At 41.1% G+C, this 25,535-nt stretch overlaps 1 protein-coding gene across 1 annotated transcript; it reads left to right on the top strand.

Moving 5' to 3' along the window:
• Positions 1-202: 202 nt before the first annotated feature.
• On the top strand, positions 203-13,549 carry LOC145409273 (DNA polymerase iota-like). The gene is made up of 2 exons (XM_080279753.1): positions 203-282; positions 11,189-13,549. Exons 1-2 carry the CDS (start codon positions 259-261, stop codon positions 13,547-13,549), a joined length of 2,385 nt encoding a protein of 794 aa, XP_080135879.1. The 5' UTR covers positions 203-258.
• The last annotated feature ends 11,986 nt before the right edge of the window (positions 13,550-25,535 follow it).

Below are 25,535 nucleotides of genomic sequence, written 5' to 3'. Positions count from 1 at the left end.
TTTAACGGCGTTTATCATATTTCATAAGTCGAGTTGCGTTGAAAATAAGTAGCAGTAATATTCCGTATCGGCTAAAAAGTCAATACTCTAACTACCCTTCAAACGTAGGCCTCGGACGAGTGTGCTTTGGAGTGGAGTGACAGGGAAGTGATCGTGTGTTCGCTTGTCCCTGGAGGCTGCTGGCGGCAGGAGTCACTGAAAGAACATCTCGAGTTAATCGGGTAGTGGCTGCTTGTGGGGCTGTTCAATTCACTCAGAATGATGGAGGATAGTGCTGAAGAGGTATAGATTAACCATATTTATATTGGCATTTGTTCTGTAACATATTTTCCTCGATCCCATCAGGGAGAGGGCCTCATAATTTATTGCAAATTTTGTTCAGCTCTTAGAGTTGCGAGGGGTTTAGGGCTTGATGAAGGCTTGATAAAATCACTGGAGTAAAGCTGCATGGATTGAGCAAGATTGAAAAGGAGGGCATGTCAGTGGATTAACTGGAGCATGGTATTATTTTAGAATTACACTCAACTAACAGAGATTGGAATTAGTATATTCACCATTAAGTTTATGCAGTTTTAAGGAATTTCCCATTTATACACAATCAACACAAATGCACTTTAGGTCTTAGTAAATAAGTTGGTGGGATATTGCCGTGCTCTTAGCTCTGTCCATCATCATGTATATGTGAAAATTGGGTTAAGTTAGGCTAGGTTAACACTATCTATCTATCTATCTACCTATTGCCAGACGCCTCAATCCCATTTGGGGTGGCCACAAACAAATCGCCTCCAAGTCGCCCTGTCCCCCGCCATTTCACTCCCCTGCTCCCAACTCACACCCACCTCTCTCATATACCTCTCCACCCCATCCCTCCATCTCATCCTCGGCCTCCCCCTCCCTCTTTCCCCCTCCACACAATTTTATAAAAGATGGAAATATGAACAGGGTGATGTCCCCCCACCTCATTTACCAAGTATGTAATAGAAACATTTGAGACAGATATGTAGCTGCAGAAAAAGTGCTTAGAATTGCTTAAGTTAGGTCATGAACATATATTATTTTAAGTGTATGCTATTTGGGTGTAATTCCAAAAATTTACCTGGAATATTACCACCAGCTGTTTTTCATCAGGTAGTAGTAGTAGTTGTTCCCTAGGTGGTCTGGCTGAACAGCCTTGAGTCCCTAAGGAAGGCCACGACTGAGATCGGGCCTTCCCACAGAGCTTTCAAGGAGTGATGTGTAGTAGTAATAGTTGTTCCCTAGGCAGTCTGGCTGAACAGCCCCGAGCCCCTTAGGAAGGCCATGGATGAGACCGGGCTTTCCCACAGAGCTCTCAAAGAGTGTATGTTGTGTTGTTTGCATACCGGTAGGTGATTGTGTGCAATGCAGTCTTCCATAATGTGCTTAATAATTAAGTATGGGGTGCTGTGTTGCATCCTGGACAGGCATCAGCAACGGAGTCATCCAGCCTCTTCTGGTAGCTTAAGAGGGCTGGATGGTGCCCACATCTCAGCCTGGCCAGGTGGACCCTGTCCTCACGAGGAAGATAGGATTCAGAAGGGTGGATGTCAGGTGGCCGTGTATGCAGCTGTGTGTTGTCTTTAAGTGACTGAATGGAGCGGCAAGTGATCTGAGTGTGGATATGCTTCTGGAAGCTGGTCTGAGGTGGGCGAGGGGGGAGAGATGACAGTATTTGTGAATGGTATCGTGTGCTGGGTGTTGTTTTGATGTTCCTTGGTGTGGGTGGATGTGCTGCCATGTACTCTAGTGGATGTTGTGGGTTTGTGGAGGCTGCAGGTAGAAACTAGGTGCCTCTCATGTCTAGGTGATCCTTGACTTTGAGGACTTTGGTTTCTTGATGTAGGTGGTCTGTGGGTGTAGTAGCTGTGCAGCCTGTGATTATTTTTAGGGCCTTGTTCTGTATGGTCTGCAGAGTGTTGTAGTGTGTTTTGGTGAGGTTAGGAGCCCAGGCAGGGCTTGCATAATTCATCACTGAACGTATGTACAGTATTGTTTGTATACTGTGGTGGTGGTTTCTTTGTTGTGTCCGAATGTTGTATGGGCAAGTGACCTCAAAGCATTGAGTCTTGGTGTTATTTTATTTTTAATGTTTGTGATGTGTTGTTTAAATGACATTGATGTATTGTATGTTACACCAGGGATTTTGTGTGTGTGTGAGTGTGGTAGGGGAGTGTTGTTTATGGTGAGGTGTGGGATGTGACTGTTCTGCTGTCCAGTTTGTGAGAAGAGTCAGTGTAGATTTGGCTGGGGCTATTTTGAGCCTGTTTGTGGTGAACCATTCATGTAATGTGTTGAGGTAAAGGTGGAGGATGTGTGGGGTCTTTGTTGGATTTGGGGATAATGATGATAGATGTTGGATATTATGTTGTGTGAGTAGCTGTAGTTTAAAATGTTGGTGAGTACTTGTATGCCTTGTTGAATGATGTCCAGTAGGTTTCCTGCACCCGTCTTCTTGTACTCATTCCGTAATCACATTTAGGAACATACCTAACTACATGACTGGAAAAGTTTCCCAGTGTGTCATCATGTTCTCAGGATGGCGTACAGGCAACCCCTGCTATTTGTGGATCTTTCTTGGAAATTATTTCAAGATATTTCTTGCTTCTCCCACAGCATCAGCTGTTCCTAGTGGTTTGTGAGAGATTTTTTTGCATGCTTTCTATAAGAAGTACTGGCCAGTACAGTTAAACTGTGTAGTTATCCAGAATAGCTGTGTGCTGTTCAGCACACAACAAACTCTCATCTTCATCATTGCATGGTGAGTGCGGTACACTGTATCCAGAAGGGCTTGTGTACCATCCTGTACTGTCTTTTTAGGAATTACTGTATTAATGTGCCATAAAATGCATTTACAGGTGTTATATTGGGTTTGTTTTCAGGTCCCAGAAATGTTTTTTAAGGTTGTTGTGCACACTGCTGCGGGGGTCTGTGGCAGTCATCAGCAATAAAATTACAGTACCCTTAATTCTTATAACCATAACCATTAACAACTTCTTTATTATTAAAGTACAGTACTGTACTGTGTTGTATACAGTTGTACAGTATATGTTTGTGATGTTTTTTACTGGTTTCATGTCCCTAAAATGTTTTTTAGGGGCATACATGGATAATTTGATACTATATGGTCATTTTCTGGGGGGAGTATCCAAAATTCGCAGATCCCCCTCATTTGCAGGGGTCTGTGTCCCCTAACCCCTACGAATGTGGGGAGAGACCCGTACTACCTTGCCTGCTGGAGAAGTTGGTTGTTGTATACCAGTAACTAATTGATTTCAGACAAACTGCAAGAGAGTTAGCAGTAACAAATTATGCATATTTTAGTGCTAGGTTTGAACCCTGTCTATCTGTCTATTGCCAGATGCCTCAATCCCTTAAGGGGTGGCCAATGTCACCCTGTCCCCCGCTATTTCACAGCCCTCTCCCCAGCTTACACCCCCTTCTCGTTTGTTTCGTTCCTTTGTTTTTAAAGGCTTCAACATGCGTGCATGCATCGGCCTTGGTCACCTAATGACGGCTCTTCATGCTGCTCGATCTCTGACAGCTTCCCTATTCAGTCCCTTATCCCTGAGGTCATGCTCAGTGACCTCGTCCCAGGTCTTTTTTTGGTCTGCCTCTCACAACCCCACCCCTAATATTAACACTTCTCACTTTCTGCACCCAATTATCATCCCCTACCCTCCTCTCGTCCTATATCTCCCATCTTTCCTGTCACTCCTTATTAGTCTTCTCTCCTTTACAGGTGGCTTTACATTGAGTGACAAACCAAATGGTTTCCTGTAAGCCAAGAAACCATTTACAACACTGGGTGGTAACCATATAACCAACCCATATGTGCTCCATACGTGTCAACAAGTGGGTTAGTGGAGGGTTAATGCCCCTCCCTGTAAAACCAGTAACTCAGAGTCAAATGGCCACCCCTTATGGGATTATGGCTTCTGGCAATAGATAGATAGATCCTCTCCACATGCCTAAACCATCTCAATCTACCTCTCCTCATCACAATACCAGTACACTCCAGTCCCATCCTACCCCTCAAGTCTCCCTTTGTAAATCTAGTTCCCCCTGACCTCACTCTCAGGGATGCACTGCACATTCACCTAATCATTGTCAATTCTGTACATTTGAACCTGCAAATATCCTCTTCCTTTACTGCCCAAGTCTGACTACCATACAGGATTACACTGTTAACTCATGCTTCATACAAAGATCCCTTGGCACAGAGGGAGGGCCCTCACAGTGTCAGGAGAGGCAACAGCTCCCCAAACTTCTTCCAAGCACTCCTCCTTCTAGCCACAGAGCTAGCTTCAGCCCCACCTCCAGCACATAACATGTCTCCCAAATAACAAAACTATTCCACATACTGTACTCGAGACTCGCCAGCAAGTTTAATCCTTTCACGCCTGACAATCTCCGCTTGCTCTCCCTGACACACCAGACACGTGAAATCAGCATTATCTCTCAGTGTACCTCTAGTCCCACTACGTCTCTTATGCACCCACTTATCACAGACACTGCACAAGATGGAATTACTTCCCACGCTCTTGTGGCAAATCACACCTGACCACTCTTCCTCCTCTGTGACAGTACTGCCAACAGCCCTAGATACTATCACTTTTGTTTTATCTGCATTTACTCTTAAGCCTTTGTGCCCCATACCATCTCTCCACTACCTAAATCTCTCCTCCGCCTCCCTTTCATTCTCCGCAGTCAACACCAAATCATCAGCATACAACATCTCCCATGGGAGTCCATTTCTGAAGTCACATGAGAGGGCTTCAAGTACCATGATGAACAACAAGGGGCTCAAAACTGACCACTGGTGCATACCAGCGTTCACAGAAAACTCATCATTCAAATATCCATTCACCTTACCAGGTTGCAAGCATCCACATACCTGGCCGTAACGACCCTTACCAGCCACGTCGCTATCCCAAGCTTTCTCATTTCCCTCTTCACTACTTTTCTAACAACTCTGTCAAAGGCCTTCTCCAAATCAGCAAAAACAAGTACAGTTACCTTTTCTTTCCTATACAATGTATTTTTCCTGAAGCTGTCAAACAGTGAATACAGCATCAGTGGTCCCTTTGCCTGGCATAAACTCAAACTGCATCTCATCAATATTCACTCTATCCCTAATCATACTGTACCTTCTAGAACTCTCTCCATTACCTTCATTATTTGGTCTAAAAGCTTTATGTCTCCGTAATTTCCTCTTTCCAGGGCATCACCCTTCCCCTTTGTACACCTTTACATTTATAAATTGTAAGCAACGTTGGGTCTGGTTAGTACTTGGATGGGTGACCGCCTGGGAACACCAGATGCTGTTGGCATCCCTACGTCAAGTGGGGTTGGTGGAGGATTAGTGCCCCTCCCTGTAAAACAATTAACTCTAAGCCCTTGGCCACCCTGTGTGGGATACATGGCGTCTGGCAATGAATGAATGAATGAATGTATGAAACTCAGATTTCGTGGAAAACTGGAGTTGTAGGAACTATAAACACCTCAAAATGGTGGTAATATGGAATTGATTTTTTAAATACATCCCCACATCGTGTAACTTTTGCTGCACTTCATTTGGTGTTCTTTCACAGAGTAGCAGTGATTCTGGAATGGAAGGGCAGGAAGACAGTGAAGAAGAAGGCTTTGACCAGAATTTCAGTGAAATGTCAATGGAGGAATTACTGAAGTTACAGGAGGACATTGGCACAAAGGCTTTTAAACAGAAAGTCTTGAAAGATGGTGAATCATGTAGCAGTAATTCAGAAGTTAAACTTAAGAAATTTAAGCGTGCCAACAAAAATCGCCCGAGAGAAATGCCTTCGTTACGTCGGCCAGCATCTAAAATGAAGTCCCTTAACCCTCATGAAAAAATAAAAAAGAAGACAGTTCGTGACCCAAGATTTGATGATTTGTCTGGTCAGCTTAATCTGTCGGCTTGGCAGACCAATTTTAAATTCCTGAAAGATATGAGAATGAAAGAAAAGGAGATCTTGAAGAATGAACTTAAGGATGAAAAAGATCCCCAGAAGAGACGAAAGTTAAAGTTAGTCATTCAGCGTATGGAGAACCAGGCGCGAGAACAGACTAGGAAGAAGCAGGAGGAGGAAGTGAAGAAGATGGAACGACAGCAGGTGAGGGAGGCACTAAGGAAGGGATACAAACCAAAGGTGATGTCTGCCAAGAATCGGAAACTACTGCTGAAGACATCCCAGTTCCAACAACTGAAGAAGGAGAACAGACTGGACAAATACATGGAGCGGAAGGAAAAGCGCCAGAGAGCCAAAGAAATGAAGAGAAAAGATAATTTCTAGGAAAGGTGCATCATAACTTGTAGCTCACTACTGATATTTTATTATAATTCTGTGCAGAATATTGTGGTAGTACAATTCCTTCCAGATTATTATTATACATGTACTGTATTAGTTTTGTGTGTTTACATTGTAATCTTTTTGTTAAATGTTTATTTGTATATACAGTACAGTATTTTTTTGCAGTTTTGATTGGTTTAACTGTAACTGATGATATTTTGTTTTTGTTATGGATCTGTTGGTGCAGTAATGATGCATTAACAATGAAATAATGAGAGATTTTAAGTGCCTTGGCATAGTGATTCAAAAAATGAGGCCACAAAATGTGAAAGGGAATTGAAATGCGAGTGACTTGAAGAAGTAAAGAGGATGGTGGTGTGAGATCTTGATACAGAATAGTGAACTAAGTATGGTAATTTATGAAGGCTGTAAGAGGTTTGCAGGAGGGCTGGTCAGTACCTACATTAACTTACGGATGCAACATTGGAATTGAGAGCAGTTGAAATGGCATGGTTAGGGAATGTATGTGGGTTATTTAGGTTGATTATCGGAGAGTTAAGAAATGTGGTGTAAAGTTTTGTGAAAGATATTTATATTTCAAAGGTTAGAAAGGTGTGGATCTAGACAGAAATCACACAAGTCAGTATTGGAAGAAAACTAGGTCTGGTTGGTGAAGCCAGGATTTGAAATGTAAATACTGTACTGTATGTACCTTTAGTACTTCCGGATGCATCCTCACATTAATTATATTAAGTTAAACCTGAGTATGTGTTGAATAGTTTGTGCACCATGTTCTTTAAAGCTCTGTGAGAGGAATTTATTGGTATCTTATATATTTGTTATATATACTATGGTCACTTAAGGTTTCGTTATTAAATCTGCTTGTGTGAAGATGTAAGCATACTCCAAACTTTTGATAATCATTTATGAAGCACATGTGACTGTCAGGTATGATTCACATTCATCTCTCATTATATAGTGTAGTGTTAGGAATAGTACTGAAAGATGAAGCTTGCTCTATTATCATTACATGCTTAAGAAATTTTTGTCACAAATGGAGGACATGTTCACACCGTTTCATTCTCAGTTTTAACACTATGTCGTTAGGAATATACTGCACAGGTAAGATCTTGGGGATTTACAGTTAGGAAATCACTGACGTGATTTAATCAGTGACGTAATAAGGCCGTTATTTTGTCATCATGCCATTGCTAGACTAGTATGGTTAATACAGGAAAGACCACGCATGTAATCATAGAATACAAACTATCTTTGTTAACTCTCAGCAGGACAACATATTTCTCAGTTTACTGTATACATTAGAACCCCACTTTCCACAGGTTTGAGCCTGGCAAAACTCATTTTATTACAGATTTTGCCATTGGGAATATGTTTCAGAGAATGTGAGACAAGCTTAGTGTCACAAATCTACTCTTCCGAAGAATAAAACTGCATTTGTACTCAGGGAAAGGATCAGCAGATTTTGAATCCACTCACAGAAAAGATGAAACTTAACATCCTGTTCTTCTCCCCATTGTTGGCTGTAATTTGCTTTGTATGTATGTCATTGTTATATAGATATAGCATGTTGTTCTCCTGTTATTTAAGGTACAGGTAGTTTTTACTTAAATTTATTTCACTTATTTTATGGTAAAATGTTGGTTAATTACCACCATTTGTTCACTTATTGCTGTTGCTTGTGATTAATTGTAAAGTTGCTTAGTCACAAACAAATTTTTTGTGCTTTCAGTCTCACAGACATGAACCTGAAGTTTGTCTCACTTAAAGTTGTTTTCCTTCATGCAATGTTTCACTAGCACATATCATAGACTTTAAATGAAGACTGGTCATAGAATTACAAGAAAAAGTGGGGAGTAATAAAACTAGTTTGAAAAATATTTGTGTAAGGCTTACGTCTGTACATACCAGTTAAGAGACAACGGCTAACATATTATTAAACATTGAGACAACGGCTAACATATTATTAAACATTGATATTTGGTGCTTGTATGTTTACCATCATCCTCCTATGACGGTAGTTGGCTTTGACGTAGCTGGGCAGCTCTGTTGCCCAGTTATTCGGATGTCCCTCTGCTCCCTTCCAGTGCTTAAAGATGAGGATAGTGGACTGCCAAACAAGGGCAGATTCAGACTGCATTCCACTAAGTTCATGTTTCAGATGAATCTTGGACTTCAACTACCACTACTGCTGGTACTTATATGAAGGTATAATTATGGAAAATAATCTTGCAAATAAAGTTATCATTAGTTATTGAATGTTTATGTAACCAAAAAGTGTTTCTACACTGTCCAAAATTTACTTCTTAGATTTGGCATGGTCATGGCATCTGAGATGAGTGAATGCTTCCACTGTTTCCAATATATTGACATAAGCATTATCCTTAAACAGCACAGTATTTATGAAATAATAATTTGAGAAGTTACTGTTATGAATATACTGTACTGTATTTGCCTTAGATTGTTAATATCAACATAATTCACATTAGTAATATAATGTTAGGTATTGAGATACTATCTACAGTATCTATCAATAGCCAGAGACCATAATCCCTTATGGGGTGGCTGTTTGACTTTGAGTTAGTTGTTTTATGGGGAGGGGCACTATTCCTTCGCTAACCCACTTGTTGACTCGTAGGGAACACGTATGGGTTGGTTATATGGTTACCACTTTGCTTTGTAAATGGTTTCCTGGCTTACAGGGAACCATTAGGCATGTCGCAAAGCTACCTAGAAATGAAAGGAGTAATAAAAAGCGACAGGAAAGATCAGAGAAATAGGAAGAGGAGAGCAGACACAGAAAAAGAATGATAAAGGTGAAGGAAGAAGTAGGCAGCATTACATCAAGTGAGTGGATGATGGTTGCCACCACCTGCCAATTGTATTGAGATACACTGTGCAATATAAATTAATTAGAGGTATTACAGAATCTCCAAAGACACTTAGAATATAACTCCTTGTAACCTCGCAAATTGAACGGTCATAGTGCATCGTTAATTCTCGACATTTGTCATCTTGTTTTATATTAAATCCACAATAATTTAAAGAAATGGTTCTGTTGCTGCCCAAATAGCTGATTTGCTAGTCTCTAAGTTACAGTACCAGTTGTATGGAAAAAAAAAGTTGTGATATTTTGGAATACACTTCCAACATATAACAAGAACTTACTGGATGTGAATATGGGAAGAAAGTTAGGCATGGAGGTGAGGAAACAAGATTTGTAGAAGAATATAAATGGATAAATGTTATAGGTATGGATATTTAACTAATGGAATGACTTTGAACTTGACCTGCTAGATGTAGCTTTCATTTACCCTGTGAAAGCTAGAGGTCTGTACTAAGTTGAATAAATCATCTGATGGTGGTAAGACTTAACTGATAATATACATCATCAGATCAATGGAGTTATAAGAATTTAATGTGTGAGTGGATGTATTGCTAATTTCAGTGAGCACTTTGTATTGTTTAGTTCTGTAATCCATATTTCCATTTCTAGATTCTCACTGCCTCCTTTATTATTGGCAAATATAGTTCGTATGTTGAACAAGAATGTATGTGCTAATAAAGAACTGCACTGAGCTTAGATAAAAGTATGGTACTGTAGTTGCAATCTGATAAGTTTTAGTTATTGCTCTGCTTTTTGTAGTCACCCAAATATATTAACATTGCTCAATTCTCATCCATCTTGAAAGCAGATATTTCCTCGAAGATTTTAGAAATAGGGATTTTTGGGAAAGTGAAACTGAAAAGGGACATATATTTTTTCCCTTTTCTCTCCCGTGGCCCTGCCTTACCACTCGGAACAAAAATCCTGCCTATACACACCCCAGAAATTGTTACCCCTATTGTTTTAAGAACCTAAGAAGAGAGGATAAGTGCAGTAGGTCGGCAGGCCCTTTCTAAGCAACCGCTACAAAACTGTGGCTAAACTACTGTACTAGAATATCTGTTCTTGCTAACTCCAGCTTTATTCAGTATGGCGATGCCTCTTATAGGGAAGAACAAATTAGGGTCATATCTCATTTCTCCAGTCTGAAGAGTTTCCAAAGCTAAATACAGTACATTGGATGGCATGGATAAAATGAGAAATACCTGTTTATTATCAGTGAAGCAGGTAGTTTTCAGAGAGGTGGATCCAGCCTGGACTATGTTAATAAATATTAACTGTTTCTACTTGCATTAACGACCAGTTAGGTAATGGATGACACATAAACCCTGTAACACTGTATCATACACCATTCAACACATATACACTGTCACACTGTCCAACATTTGACAGGCAAAATAGTAGCATAACATCTGAAGAGTCTTGGACCTGTGGCAGACCCCATTGTAATCAGTGGGTTATCTCTGTGCCATAGTTTTCTTGGTCAAGGCAGATCATAAAGTTAAACTATGTTGTTAACCAATAGGGAAATTGCTAAAATAGCTTCCAACCATCTCTAAGCACTGTGGGGTTGTGGAAATATCCCAGACCAGTCACTAGCTGAGGGAGAAATTGAGCAAAATTTTCAGTACTAGTAATTAAAAGATCATATGAAGCCTTCCTTAACTTTTCATGAAAGTGACAGCTTTCAGCACCCGTAGCTCCTTTTGATAATGCAGACACATTTTCTGCTGCAATTTACCTTACCAACAAGTGATGTATTGACATGATTTACATTATTATTGGTATGCTACCTAATCTTCCCATAACTGCATAAATGTGAGAACTGCAAAATACTCTTTGTAGGCTTAGGCAGTCAAGAATTGTAGTGTTTATATCTTATTGTTGGATGTTACTGTGTCTTCGTGTGACATTTAATATTTTTCTTGGAAACTATAATGTCATGGTAAAATTGCAGTGCGATGGTGTGGGGTGGAGTTTATTGCCACGAGACCATCAACGCACCATTATCCACCTTGATGCTGACTGCTTCTATGCCCAAGTGGAGATGGTTCGCAACCCAACCCTGCGCCATGAGCCCCTTGGGATCAAGCAGAAGAATCTGATGGTCACCTGCAACTACGAAGCACGTGCAAGAGGAGTTAAGAAGACCATGTGGATAAAAGAGGCTCTGGAGGCACTACCAGAACTGGTGTTGGTCGATGGGTCTGACCTTACAAACTACCGCCAGTTTTCTGCTCAGGTTTCAGCTGTGGCACAGGGTTTCACACCTAATGTAGAAAGACTTGGCCTAGATGAAAATTTTGTTGATGTCACAGATATAGTGGGAGATTATGTGAGTGACTCAGATAATGCTAATGTTGAAGGTCATGTATATGGAGATAAAGAACCTTCCTCAGTAGATCTTGGTGACCCTTGTAGGTGTGGTTGCTTTAAGAGGTTGATTGCTGGATCATTGGTTGCCAGTAAATTGAGGCAGCAGATTTTAGAGTCCACAGGCATCACAGTTTGTGCTGGTATAGCTCACAACAAGCTGCTGGCCAAGTTGGTATCAGGGTACCATAAACCAAATCAGCAAACTGTTATGTTCCCATGGCAGGTTCATAGTGTAATGAAATCTCTTAATTCAGCCAGAAGTATACCTGGAATTGGAAGTGCAACCTTTAAAACACTTGAAGAACTGGGTATTTCATCTGTTCAGGAGCTTCAGCTTGCATTATTACCATTGTTGACAACCAGATTTGATACAGAGACCAGCAAAAAACTGAGGGATATGAGTTATGGCATTGATGATACTCCTGTCAAGAAAAGTGGTAGAGCTCAAAGCATTGGCCTGGAGGATGCCTTCACAAAAGTTAACTCAATTGCAGAAGTTAGGATCAGGTATCATGCATTAATAGAGCGACTTTTGAAGCTGGTGGCAGAAGATGGTAGAGTACCAGTCTCCCTTAGAGTGTGCGTCCGTAAATATGACAGAAGTAAGAGGTTTGGACACAGAGAAAGCCGTCAAACCTCTGTCTCACCATCTCTTTTTCCAAATGGAGTTAGAAATATTACTGATAATGCAAAATCCTCTCTAATGAAGATAGTGATGGGTCTCTTTCACAAAATAGTAGACACAAGCCAGGATTATCATTTAACTCTTCTTGGTGTTGGATTTAACAAATTTATTGAGAGGGCCACAGAAGCTCAAGCAATCTCAAGCTTTTTCATGAAATGCAGTAAAGTAGAGGACACAGAAGCGAATTTGAAAAGTATTGAAGGTGAGAGGCAAACACGTAGGAAGGTATGTGAACCCGTTCAACAGGAATTTCCATGTGGTAATGATGGAAATTGTGATGATTCACTGATTGAATACTTGCCTGTTAATGTGGATAGGATGTCTAGTAATGAATATCTCCAATTTCATGAAGTTTGTAATTCACGTAGAGAGGAAAAAGATAGACAGAAGAGTATAAATTGTAACATCAAAGATTGTAATGAAGTAGATATTGTAACTCTTGAGGGTAGAAGCAGTTCCAATAAAAATCCAGTTGAGTTGAGTAATAACAGTTCTAATATTTGTTATGCCAAAATTAACAGTAATGTTTGTAGCAGAACAGTTGACCCTTTGTCAGAAGTCACTCTCGCCCCAGAGCAGATGCAGACTTGTGATGAAATATTGCCAGCATCAGAAGCAAGTGATGGAGGATGTTTACCCAGTGAAGTAGACCCAGAAGTATTTAAATCATTACCTAGTGAAGTCCAGGATGAAGTTCTTAGAGCCTACTCAGTAAAGAATCTGGGTACCAACTGTGCTTCAAGTGACTCTTCAAAGGCAAAGCAAAAAAATGAAAAAACAAAGTCTTCCAAGCACACCAGACTGGATAAATACTTCAGGGTAAGACAAGAAAAAGAAAGAACTAGTGAGAGGGGGAAATTCCAAGCTGCATTAGATGAGAACAAACCTGCAGAATCTGAAAATATCGCCAGTTGCAGTCACTTCACGTCAAACAGTGAACAGACAGCTCAGATTAGAGGAAGTACAAGTAGCTTTTTTGTGAATCATAATACAGCCTCAGTCCTAAATCCCTATTCCCCTATAATTTCAGACTCCTATTTGACAACAAAGGGACTAGACCCAGATGTTTTCAGATCTTTGCCAGAAGAGATACAACAAGAAATACTAAAGGCACATGATGGGCCAGCAGTAAAAGAGCAAGTTTTTCCTAAGTCTCAGTCACATATAAAGTCACCTAAAGGGGTAAAAAAATTAAAAACAGTTAGTTCAAATAATTCTGGCTCACCCTCCATACTGAAGTATTTGAAAAAAGTGTAATTGTTTTTAAAACAGGACTCCTGGAATTGTTGTTAAAAATGTCTAAATAATATCCTCATGTATACTGAGTGTACTGAGATGGTATGGTCATGTGGAGAGAATGGATGACAATAGAGTGATGAAAAAGGTATATCTGAGCGAATTTGAAGGAGAGAGGAGGCGAGGTAGGCCAAGAAGATGGTGGGGGGGGTATGGTGGATGAGTGTGTATGGAAATTGGTGAGGGTAAGGGACTGACAAGAGACCGAGCTGGCTGGATGAATTTTGTGCGGAGAAGCACATAACCAGGGATTTGGCACCCATTTTTAACGTGACAGCGTTTGGATTGACTCTGTCAGATAGGATGTGAAGCTACAGAATGTGGTGAAAGATTTTTGGCTTATCAGATGGAACCAGGATTCCGTGGGCATGAATGATGAGTGAATGATGGGTGATAGGCTGTCTGGATGTTGCTACTCCCCACCCTGCCCTAGGGTGGGAAAGGAGGTCTGGATGATGATGATGATGATGATGATGATGAATATTGTACAGGTGGTATAGCTTCTGTTATGCCTTTCATGAATAAAAAAGTACTGTATACAATAACATGTATTTATTTTATTTTGTGTGTGTGTAATAAAAAATTTACAGAAGAAATATGTGCAGCATGTGGTGTGGTGTGTGGAAGGAAGAGAAGACGGAGGGGGGTGCAAGGAACAGCGTGGTGGACTGAAGAGGTGAGACAGGCTGTGGCACAAAAGAAGAAAGTATACAATGAATGGATGAGAAATAGGGGCATGGAAGAAGTTGAGAGGCGGAAGAGAGAGTTATATGTAGAAAGAAAGAGAGAGGTGAAAAGATTAGTAAGAGAGAGTAAGAAGAGAGTGGATGAGGAATTTGGAAGGAATTTGAGTGTAAAGTGGAGGGACTAAGAAAATGTTCTGGAAAGAGGTGAAAAGAGTAAGACAGGGTGGAAGTTAGCAGGGGAGTGAAAGATAAAAATGGTAGATTACTAGTGGAGAAGGGAGAAAAAGTGAGCAGATGGAGAGAACACTTTAAGGAATTGTTGAACACAGAGGATGGAAGTAATGCGAGTATAAGTGGCTGGGGAATGGCTGAGAGAAGGAAGGAGGTGAGAAGACAGGAAGAAATCAGTACGATAGAAGTTGTGGAAGCAATGAAGAAAGTTAAATTGGGGAAAGCCCCAGGAATTGATGGAGTGTGTGGTGAAATGCTGAAGCATGGGGGAGAGATAGTAGTAGAATGGATGTGGAAGATGTGCAGATTGGCCTGGGAGGAAGGTAGAGTCCCGGAGGATTGGAAGTCAAGTATAATTATTCCCTTGTACAAAGGAACAGGGGAAAAAGAAGTGTGTGGTAATCATAGGGGCATTTGTCTTCTTAGTACTGTATAATAGGAAAAGTGTATGGTAGGATACTTATTGACAGAGTTAGAGAAAGAACAGAGAAATTAGTTGGAGAAGAACAGGGAGGCTTTAGGAAGGGAAGAGGTTGTGTAGATCAGATATTCATTCTTAGATCTTTAGTGGAAAAGTTTCTAGAGAAGGGAAAGAAGTTGTATGCGGCTTTCATGGATTTGGAGAAAGCATATGACAGGGTGGATAGACAAGGATTGTGGAAAGTGCTAAGAATATATGGAGTAGACGGGAAGTTGTTGAATGCTGTGAAGAGTATGTACGATGGTGTGAAGGCTGCAGTGCGTGTGGATGGTGAACTAAGTGAATTTTTCTCTTTGAAAGTTGGGTTGAAACGGGGATGTGTCATGTCTCCATGGTTGTTCAATCTGTACATGGATGGGGTAATAAAAGAGGTACAAGGTAGGGTAGTGGATGTTGGAGTGGCCTTGGTGAGAGAGGATAGTGTTTGGAAACTCCCTGTACTGTTGTTTGCAGATGATACTGTACTGTGTTGTTGAGTGAAGACGAAGGGGAGCTGCAAGGCTTGGTGCATGAGTTTGGGAGAGTGTGTAAGAAACGGAATCTAAAGGTGAATGTAGGGAAGAGTAAAGTGATGGTCTTTGAGAGAGGTGAAGTCAGTGAATGTACACCCTATAAAAAAAGAATCGGGACCCCACGAGCTGATGCGTCTCGCAATGACCACTGATACGCACCAGAACTTAGTTGGGGCTTCAAATTCCTTCGTGCGGTGTGGCATATTGTATCGTGCAGTAAGGGTCCCGATTCTTTTTTTATAGGGTGTACAGCGAGGTTGGATGGTGAGGAATTGGAAAATGTGAGTACGTTTAAGTACTTGGGTGGTGTGATGAATAAGGATGGAGGTTTGGAGGGTGAAGTGCTTGAAAGGGTACAGCATGGAAGAAAAGTTGCTGGTTCTTTGAAAGCAGTGATAAGAAGCAAGGAAGTGAGCTTGGAAGTGAAAAAGTTACTACATGACAGTATTGTGATACCAACTCTAACGTATGGAAGTGAAGCTTGGACGTTGTTGGAAGGACACAAGTCAAGAGTGAGAGCAGTGGAAATGAGTTATTTAAGAGGAGCCTGTGGAGTCACATGGAGAGACAGGCTGACGAATGAGGATATAAAGGAGCATTGTGGTGTGGATGTGGATGTGGATGTGATAGGAAGTGTTATGAGGAACACACTGAGGTGGTTTGGCCATGTGGAGAGGATGGAGGGTGAAAGACTGACGAAGAGAGTGTATGTGAGTGAGGTGGAGGGGGGAAGAGGGAGGGGGAGGCCGAGGATGAGATGGAGGGATGGAGTGGAGAGGTATATGAGAGAGGGGGGTGTGAGTTGGGAGCAGGGCAGTGAAATGGCGGTGGACAGGGTGACTTGGAGGCAATTTGTTTGTGGCCACCCCAAATGGGATTGAGGCATCTGGCAATAGATAGATAGATAGATAGTAATAAAGAATTTGGTAACTCCTTTAGTCCAGTGACACTTTTATTTCAATTAGGCTACCACCAGGCAGTTTTATTAAATATTAGAAGGGTCTCTGGTATTGGAAATGATGTTGAAGATATATCTGACCTCTCCAGAAAAAAAAGTTCCTTAAGCTGAATAAAAGAATATGGAGAGAGCTTGAATAGAAGAAAAAGTAAGTCATCCGAGTATTTTTGAACATTTATGGTTTATACAGGAGTGTTTGGTTAGAACTGTTAAGTTGTATAGTGTTGCAAGGGTGCTGACTAATAGTTTCGGAACAGCTTGGTGGGGTATGGAAGCTGAAACAGCAGTAGAGGTCAGAGGAGAAAGGAAGTGATTGGGATTGATGAAAATAAGAAGAAATATGTTGAAAGTATGGCAAGAAATGTTACAGGTTAGTAAGAGAAAGAAGAAAAAGGTAGGACTTTGTAGTAGTTAATTAAGGCCCCAAGATCAACTGAGTATAAACCTGGTGGACTGTATGTTAAAGTTGCAACCTTAACCTCCTCCCCATACCCTGAGAGCAGGGTATTGATAGGGAATTGAAGAATGCTTAGCTGGGCAGCAGATCTACTTGGTTATATCACTGCCACCATGTAAAGATGTACCTCTTCAGTAGTTAGAAAGAGGTAAATGATGAGCTTACAAGAAAACTTAATGTAAATTTCTTTGAAGATACAAAACTATCTTTGAAAGAGATGCAGATATATTGAAATCAGTTTGAAACTAGTGTTGTGAAAACATAAGGGATGATAATGAAGGAAACCTAATAAATAGATAAGAAATATAGATAAGGGGCTGTAGAAAGGACAGTTTGAGGAAGAATTTTCCATAACTGACCAGTCATGGGCATAATGGATTTTTTTTTTTTTTTTTTTTTTTTTTTTTTTTAATGTCATTAGGCATAGACCTGTCAGTTTACTGAGGCTCAGTAGTCGTGTGTGCCTCACATCATCATGTCATTACTGATGCAAATGCCCACTGTCCTCTTAGAATGTGTTAGGGTTGTCTCAAATAGAACTGGTGTAATGGTATTAGCTGGGGAATGGGGGGGAGGGGTGGGAGGCTTGAGAGTAGTACTTAACTTTTGGATTATATTTGGATAAAAAAGAGGTGTAGTATGTAGCTAGAAAAGTGCTGTTGTCTTCTGTGATGGAGGAGCAATAGAGATATAGATCAGAAGAGCTGTGACCAGCTCAACTACAGTAAGAGAGAGAGTATTGATATACAAGGGGTAGCTGAAGGGAAGTAGTGAGAGGAGAAGAGTTGATGAGATAATATGCCTGTGACAGTATCCTGTTTAATAACAATGTGGTGAGATCCCTTGCACATGAGAGCTATAATCCACATGTCAAATCACAGTATGAAGTCAGCAACTTCACAGGGTTAAAGAAAACACTGTGTCTGTTCTCACCCTCAACATCTGTCAAGGTGATTTAACAAGAGAAGGTATGTGATCAAGACTGAGCATGAGAAAAAGAGATGCTAAGGACATTGAAAGTTGATGAGAGAATAAGATGTGTATGACTGAAGAACTGTAGTTGTGTGGAAAATTTTACATAATTGTTGTCAATACATGAGCAAGGCTGTTTCATATGAAGTATTAGCTGGTTGAATACAGGAGATGCCAATTCCAGCTTCTCTATTTGTCTAACTCAGTGTTTTAAACCATGGGATTGGCTGTGGTATCACTAGTCTCACTATGGTAAAGTTTGTTTTCAAGTGATGGAACTAGGCCACTCCAACAACTTGAAACTTAGCCAGAGTTGCAGGAAATTCGATGAGCCTCTGATATGAGAAAGAAGAGTCTCCTTGATTGCTTATCAAATCCATCCTCCAATCTGACTTCATTTGGCTGTCAACTGACCTGAAAGGGGGTAGAATTTCTTGTTGCGTTAAAGTAAATGCACTACAGTCAAATCAGCCCTCTAATCTAACCACACTTGGCCATCAACTGAGCTAAAAGGGTTAGGGATGTTTGTTTCATTGTAAATATATGTCAATGGAGTTGCACATCCTCCTTATCAGTTTATTTCTGCATATGATCCATTAACATTCTTTTGAATGTTATTTATGCAGTCTGTATTAATATTGACAAAAAGTGATATACAAGAAAACAGGTAGGTGTACTATAAAAAATGTCACGATGGAAGAGGATCAGAGAGCTTAGCAAGAATACATCTTTAGGGAACAATGGGTATAGTATGGTACGGGAGTGTCCTCCCATGGGAAATGGAAATGTTGTATGGTAATTAATGCAGGAATGTTGGTGAGCATGGGAGAGGTGGTAGTGATGATGGTAAGGTTGGTGCTAGTAGCAGTCGGTGTTAGAGTGGTGGTGGTGGTATTTGTGTTGGTGAGGGTGGTGGTGGTGATGCTGTTAGGGAGGTTGGTGAAGAGGACAATGGCAGTGGTCATGGAGAGAACATTGTTGCTAGTGGTGGTGCTGGTTAGGGTCAGGGGTGAGGATGAGGGTAGTGATGATGGAGAGAACACCGTTGCCACTGGTAGTGGTGGAAGCGGTGGTGGTGGTGGTGGTAGTATAGATTTGGGTCAGAGTGGTGGTGCTAAGAACAGTGATGGTGGTGGTTGTGGTGGTGAGGGTTAAGGTCTGAGTCGTGGTGCTGAGAAAAGTGATGGTAGTGGTAATAGCGTTGGTAGTGGTGGTGAGAACAGTAATAACAGTGGTGGTCGTGGTGAGAACAGTGATGGTAGTGATGGTGATGGTGAGAACGGTGAAGGTAATGGCGGTGGTGGTGAGAAGTGAGAGCAGAGGTGGTGGTGGTGGTGAGAATGGTGATGGTAGTGATGGTGGTGGTAAGAACATTGATGGTAGTGGTAAGAAGTGACAGTGATGGTGAGAGCAACGCTAGTAGTGATAGCGATTCAACGACTGTGATGGTGGTGGTGGTGAAAGCAGCGCTGATAGTGGCGGCGATGGTGGTGGTGAACGCAGCGCTGGTAGTGGTGCGATTGTGGTGGTGGCTGGGTGGCAGTAGTAGTCATGAGGGCAGCAGTGGTGGCAGGGATGAAAGTGGTGATGGTGTCACTGCAATGACATGATAAGAAAAGGTGAGGGAATTGTGATGTGTCTTCGTGAACACTTTCTTCCTGCCATGTCTCGATTGTCAAAGTCGAAAGCGGCATGTTTATTCAGAATTATTGTTGGATGTCTTTTCTACATTATCTTACACTGGTACGAATACTAACATGAAAGTAAACACAGTAATCATCGGGGCCAGAAGGATCTGGGGACTGAACTATGTAACTGGTGAGGAAAAAAAAAAAAATCTCAGAGGACCGAGGTGTACGGGGCACAGGAGGTTTCGCAACACCTCTTCCTCAACGATAGATTTTGTATAATTGCACCTTAACATTTGTTTGTGTATTATTCAAATCGCTTTACTATCAACAAGTTTTGAATCGATAACATATAACATGGAGTGGTGTAATATGCAGAATAAACTGGTAAGGGAGAGGTTTTACGAAATCTCCAACCCCAACAAAAAAGACCGGCCTTTTCTCAGAAGCAGTTTGCAGATGAGAGGAGGATGAGATCAGTAGGGCGGAAGTAGTTGAAGCAATGAAGAAGATCAAGATGGGAAAGGTCCGAGGAATTAACCGATGAAGTGTGTGGTGAAATGCTGCAGTATGGGAGTGAGATTGTTGTGGAGTGGATATGGAAGTTGTGTAGATTGGCTTGGGAAGAGGGAAGGGTTCCAGAGGACTGGAAATCAGGTATAATTGTTCCCTTATATAAAGGAAAAGGGGTGAGAGAAGTATTTGGTAACCATAGGGGTATTTGCCTCCTTAGTGTGATTAGAAAAATATATGGTAGAATACTCATTGATAGGGTTAGGAGCTAATTGGAGAAGAACAAGGAGGGATTTAGGAAGGGAAAAGGGTGTGTAGATCAGATATATGTTCTAAGATGTTTAGTGGAGAAGTATCTAGAGAAGGGAAAGAAAGTGTATGCTGCTTTCATGAAGAAAACATATGGCAGAGTAGATAGGCAAGTTACTGTATGTGGAAGGTATTAAGAATATATGGAGTGGGAGGGAAATTGTTGAGTGCTGGGAAGAGTATGTACTAGGGAGCTAGGGCTATGGTGCGAGTGGATGGTGAGCTGAATGAGTTCTTTGATCTAAATGTGGGACTGAAACAGGGATGTGTGATGTCTCCACGGTTGTTTAATATATTCATGGATGGGGTTGTAAAGGAGGTGCAAGGTAGGGCAGTGGATGTGGGGGTGGCTCTAATGAAAGAGGGTGAGGTGTGGAAGATTCTGGTGTTGCTGTTTGCTGATGATAGGCTACTGTACTGTTGAGTGAAGATGAATGGGAGTTGCAAGGTTTGGTGACTGAATTTGGGACAGTGTGTAAGATGAGGAATCTGAAAGTTAATGTAAACAAGAGTAAAGTTATGGCGTTTGAGAGGAATGAAGTCACAGAATGCACAGTGAGGTTGGATGGTGAGGATATGGAGAATGTGATTGCACTCAAGTACTTGGGTAGTGTGATGAGTAAGGATGGAAGTTTGGGGGATGAAATGCTTGAAAGGGTACAGCCGGGAAGGAAGGTTGTTGGTTCATTGAAAGCGATGATGAGAAATAAGGAGGTGAGTATGGAAGTTAAGAAGTCATTGCATGAGAGTACTGTGATCCCTACCCTGACGTATGGAAGCGAGGCGTGGATCTTGGTAGAGGGGAACAAGTCAAGAGTGAGAGCAGTGGGAATGAGTTACCTGAGAGGAGCATGTGGAGTGACATGGAGGGACAGGTTGACGAATGAAGTGAAAGAACGTTGTGCGGTGGATGTGATTGAGAAAATTAGGAGAAATACACTGAGATGGTTTGGACATGTGGACAGAATGGAGAATGAAAGACTGACTAAGAGGATGTATGTAGGTGAAATGGAGGGAGGAAGGGGGAGGGGGAGACCGAGGATGAGGTGGAGGGATGGAGTTGAGAGGTATATGAGGGAGGGGCGAGTGAGTTGGGGGTAGGGCAGTCATATGGAAGGTGACAGAGCGACTTGAAGGCGTTTTGTCTGCGGCCACCCTTTTGCGGGATTAGGGCGTCGGGCTATAGACAGATTAGAGTGTTCGCAGAGTCAGACTAATACAGGTCAGCGTTGTTGTGCGATGTGGCTTTACTTCTTCAGTGTTGGGGTCTTATGTTATTTTAATCCATATTAAAGTGAACTGCCCCAAGTAGCAACAGAATTATAAATCTTATCCTGATTTATCACATCTACATATAATCAGTGTCCAGGTGGTGTTGAATATGCGTCACCTGATTGATATCTTATCTGTCATTTATTTTGAAGTTTTTCTTTTTGGTAAACATACTCCTACCCCCCCCCACCAAAAAAAAATGCTCAAGTTGTACTAGGGAAAATGATGGTCAAGTGGTGGGATAAGTCATCGTGTTATTTGAAAGGACCCGAGTTTGATTACAAATGGAGGAAGGAAACGTTTGATGATCTGAATTTCGGAAGTGGCGGTCAAATGATTAAGGAAAGTGATCTGTCTGAAAAAACGCGAGTTGAACTCCAGTTGGGACAGGAAACTGTTTGATGATTTAAATTTTGTTGTAACAGCAGGGGCATAGTTAGGAATATATAAATGGGATGACCAAGAGGTGGACAAATATAATTATGGGACGGCTCATAGGAGGACCCTTTAGAGGAGTCTGGGGTAATTCCTCCGGCTATTTGATTATGAACATTATAGAAATTGTACACACACTTAAAAAAAAAAAAATAAAAAGGAATAGAAAAATCTCACCGGTTACTTCAGTAGAACGGACAGACATTCCTTCATGAATAATCAATGAAAACTTAAAAAAAAAAAAGTGACTGAACTGTTCGCAAGAAATTACGCATGTGCAATCTACTTGATAAACAACATCCACCCACCCACACACACCAGATCTAGTAGGTTAAGACGCTCCAACCTGGTGTGGCCCATAAGGGTTTAAATCCGGGCAGCGGTTGGGGTTTAATGGCTCACGTAATAATGCCATTTCGGGAAGAGCCATTGGTCACCCTGCCCATAAATGTCGTACTAAGAAGCCTATCACCAGGCCCCTGAGGACTGATAGATAAATAAATAGACAGATAGGTAGATGGTAAGAAAATAGAAATTGCACGCGGTTAAGTGAGGGCGACAGGACTCCGAGGTGGATATGCATACGACTGTCATCATCATCAACAGAAGCAGCAACAGAGCAGCAGAGCATGATCGTCTTCGTCCTCGTCCTCTTCCTTCCCCTTCCTTCCTCCTCCTCTCCATCATCATCATATAATTACCATCCCTACCTCTCTTCCAAATTATATTATTATATTATTATTATTATTATTATTATTATTATTGTTATTTTCAGGAAGGACAAGGAGAGGAGGGAGCACATTATTATCAATCTTATTTGTGAGAGAAATTATCGTAGGTTATTTTTTTTTTTTACAGGAAGGATACGAACAGGCGAGTGCTTAGTCTTCTCTTGTGTCCACTTCTTCCTACAAAACAAAGGTAAGGGAATAATGTGGAATTAACGTTTATCTGAGAATGCCGCTTGAACGACAGCTATGTGTTCCAATTTTAATTTTGAGTGACATAAAAGGAGAACCCCCTAAAAATAAATAAATAAATAAAATAAAGTAAAAATAAATAAAATAAAATACATGGCATGGAATTTCAGACATGCTATTTCAGATATGGGAATGTAATACGGTATATGTTTCAAAATTATAAGGTTAAGCTGTCGTTGGCTAAAATATAGTAAGCATTTTCCTTTTGTTATTTATTTTGCACATGACATCTTAATACACTATTAGATATGTACATACTGATAAGAAGTATTGGTACACAAGAGAATGGTAGGGTGTAATAAGCAGTATAAATGTCTAAGGAAGAAGTGATGCAAAGTCTTCAATGCCGCTTGTGGAGTACGATCCTATTTCCCAGCAGTGCAAGCTAGGATACGGGGAGGATTGAATGGTGAGTTGGTTGAGTTTCCCGCCCATATCGCTAGGCATGCTGTTGACTATCTACCCGTCGATCCTTCCTTCCCTTCCCTTTTTGTTTCTTGGATCCTACCTCTCGCATCCTTAGACGTGAAATATATTGGTTAATTCTTACTACTTCCAGACGACTTTATTCAGCTTTGGAGAAAATTGTGGTGAAATGAAAGCCATGTTTAGCCTCTCCAGTTCGAAAAGTCTCTCTAAAGCCGAGTAAAAGCATCTGACGAAAAAATGAGAGAGAGAGAGAGAGAGAGAGAGAGAGAGAGAGAGAGAGAGAGAGAGAGAGAGAAATCGGAGTCTTTCACTACGAGAACGTCTTTTTTATTCTTTTATCCAGACGATTATATTTAGGCCAGGGCTCTTTACAAATCGAGGGGGTTAAATACAGCCTTAATCTACTCATCCACTTCTATCAGTCCTATGTAAATCTGAATACAATCGTCTGTAGGTATGCAAGAGTAACGTGAAAAATAAGTCAGCGAAGTGGAGGGGTCAAGTAGCCTGCCATGGAGTGTTAAAAAATCCGTAAAAATGCGTAAAAGTGCGTGAAAATGCGAAAAAGTGCGTGCAAATGAGTTAAAGTGCGTGAAAATACGTGAAAATGCGTGAATATACGTAAAAAATGCGTGAAAATACGTAAAAATGCGTGAAAGTAAGTAAAAATCCGTGAAAATGTGTGAAAAATGCGTAGAATGGCCTGGAGGTGACAACAAGCAACTCAGTGCAATCAGTGCCATCTTCACTATCTCAAATTATCGGTTACCAGCTGTGATAAATCTCATACTCCCTCCAGACTCGGTAGCAACTGTGACTCCGAGATTATAACACTTTCCCAGATAACGCCCGCAGTTTGAGTATTGGAATATCGTCACACTGGGGTTGGAGATAAGATTCGTAGCGCCTCCTCCTCTGCGATTTATTTTACGATTTGCATGATAAGAAATTTCGCAGCTCCTTTCTTCATTGCGATTTCTTTTACAGTTTACAAGATAAGAAGATTCGTAGCGCCTCTTTTGCGATTTATTTTACTGTTTACAAGATAAGAAGTTTCGTAGCTCATCCTCCTTTGTGAATTATTTTTTTACATCTTAACATTCTCTTATACGCAGTTTTTATCGTCATTGGGGCCGGAGACAAGAAGATTCGTAACACCTTCTCCTCTGCGATTTATTTTACTTTACATAGCCACATTCAAGATGGCATGGGAGGAATATTACACTTTTAAATCATTTTAATATCAACACAATGTCCGTCTATAACATACAAGAGGTACGGGGGTGTCATGGGCAGGATAAATCGCAAAGGAAGAGGTGTTGCGAGTCCCAAGGCCTTTTAGAATACGTCCCATATTCTGAGGCAAAGTGTATAAGTCTGGGGTAAAATCTGGAAGAACACTTGTTTCTGTTAGCCCACGTTCTGGTTATTTTATTTCTCACTGGCATACGTCAGGAAGGTGACTGACGAATGTTATACGAGAGAGAGAGAGAGAGAGAGAGAGAGAGAGAGAGAGAGAGAGAGAGAGAGAGAGAGAGAGACTGATGAGGGAAAAACCTGGAGAACAAAGGGGGAAAGAAGTCGGGGTGATTAATTTTTCTCAAACTGGAATCACTTCATCATTGCATCACCCTCAACCCATCCACAAAGTACAGTTAAATCAGGTCGAAAGTATTTAATCTATGCCGGTCACGCACTGCCAGTCAGACAAACAGACACCAGACGATACAGTGGATTCTTGTACTCAGCGCCTGTGTATGAACAGATCCCCCTGTTACCAACTGATGAACTGTGTATCCCCGTTAACACAAGAAACTTTGTTGCATTTCTTCCTTACCACTTTACCTTTTTCTTGGATGTTACTGGTGCAAACTAATATGTTGATAGTGATACTAATACAAGTAACAATGCTACTACTACTACTACTACTTCTACTGTTGTTGTTTTGTTGTTGTTGTTGTTGTTGTTGCTGCTGCTGCTGCTGCTGCTGCTGCAACTACTGTTGCTGCTACTACTGCTATTACCAGGCTACTACTAAAAAATTAATATCTAGCATTCAAGCCAGTACCCAGGTGAAATACGTC

Source organism: Coenobita brevimanus, chromosome 80, assembly GCF_032717465.1.
Source record: "Coenobita brevimanus isolate Jiangsu-jjx chromosome 80, ASM3271746v2, whole genome shotgun sequence".
NCBI classification, from domain to species: domain Eukaryota; kingdom Metazoa; phylum Arthropoda; class Malacostraca; order Decapoda; family Coenobitidae; genus Coenobita; species Coenobita brevimanus.
Note: the sequence above shows the minus strand (reverse complement) of the source record. Positions and strands in the feature narration are given on the sequence as shown.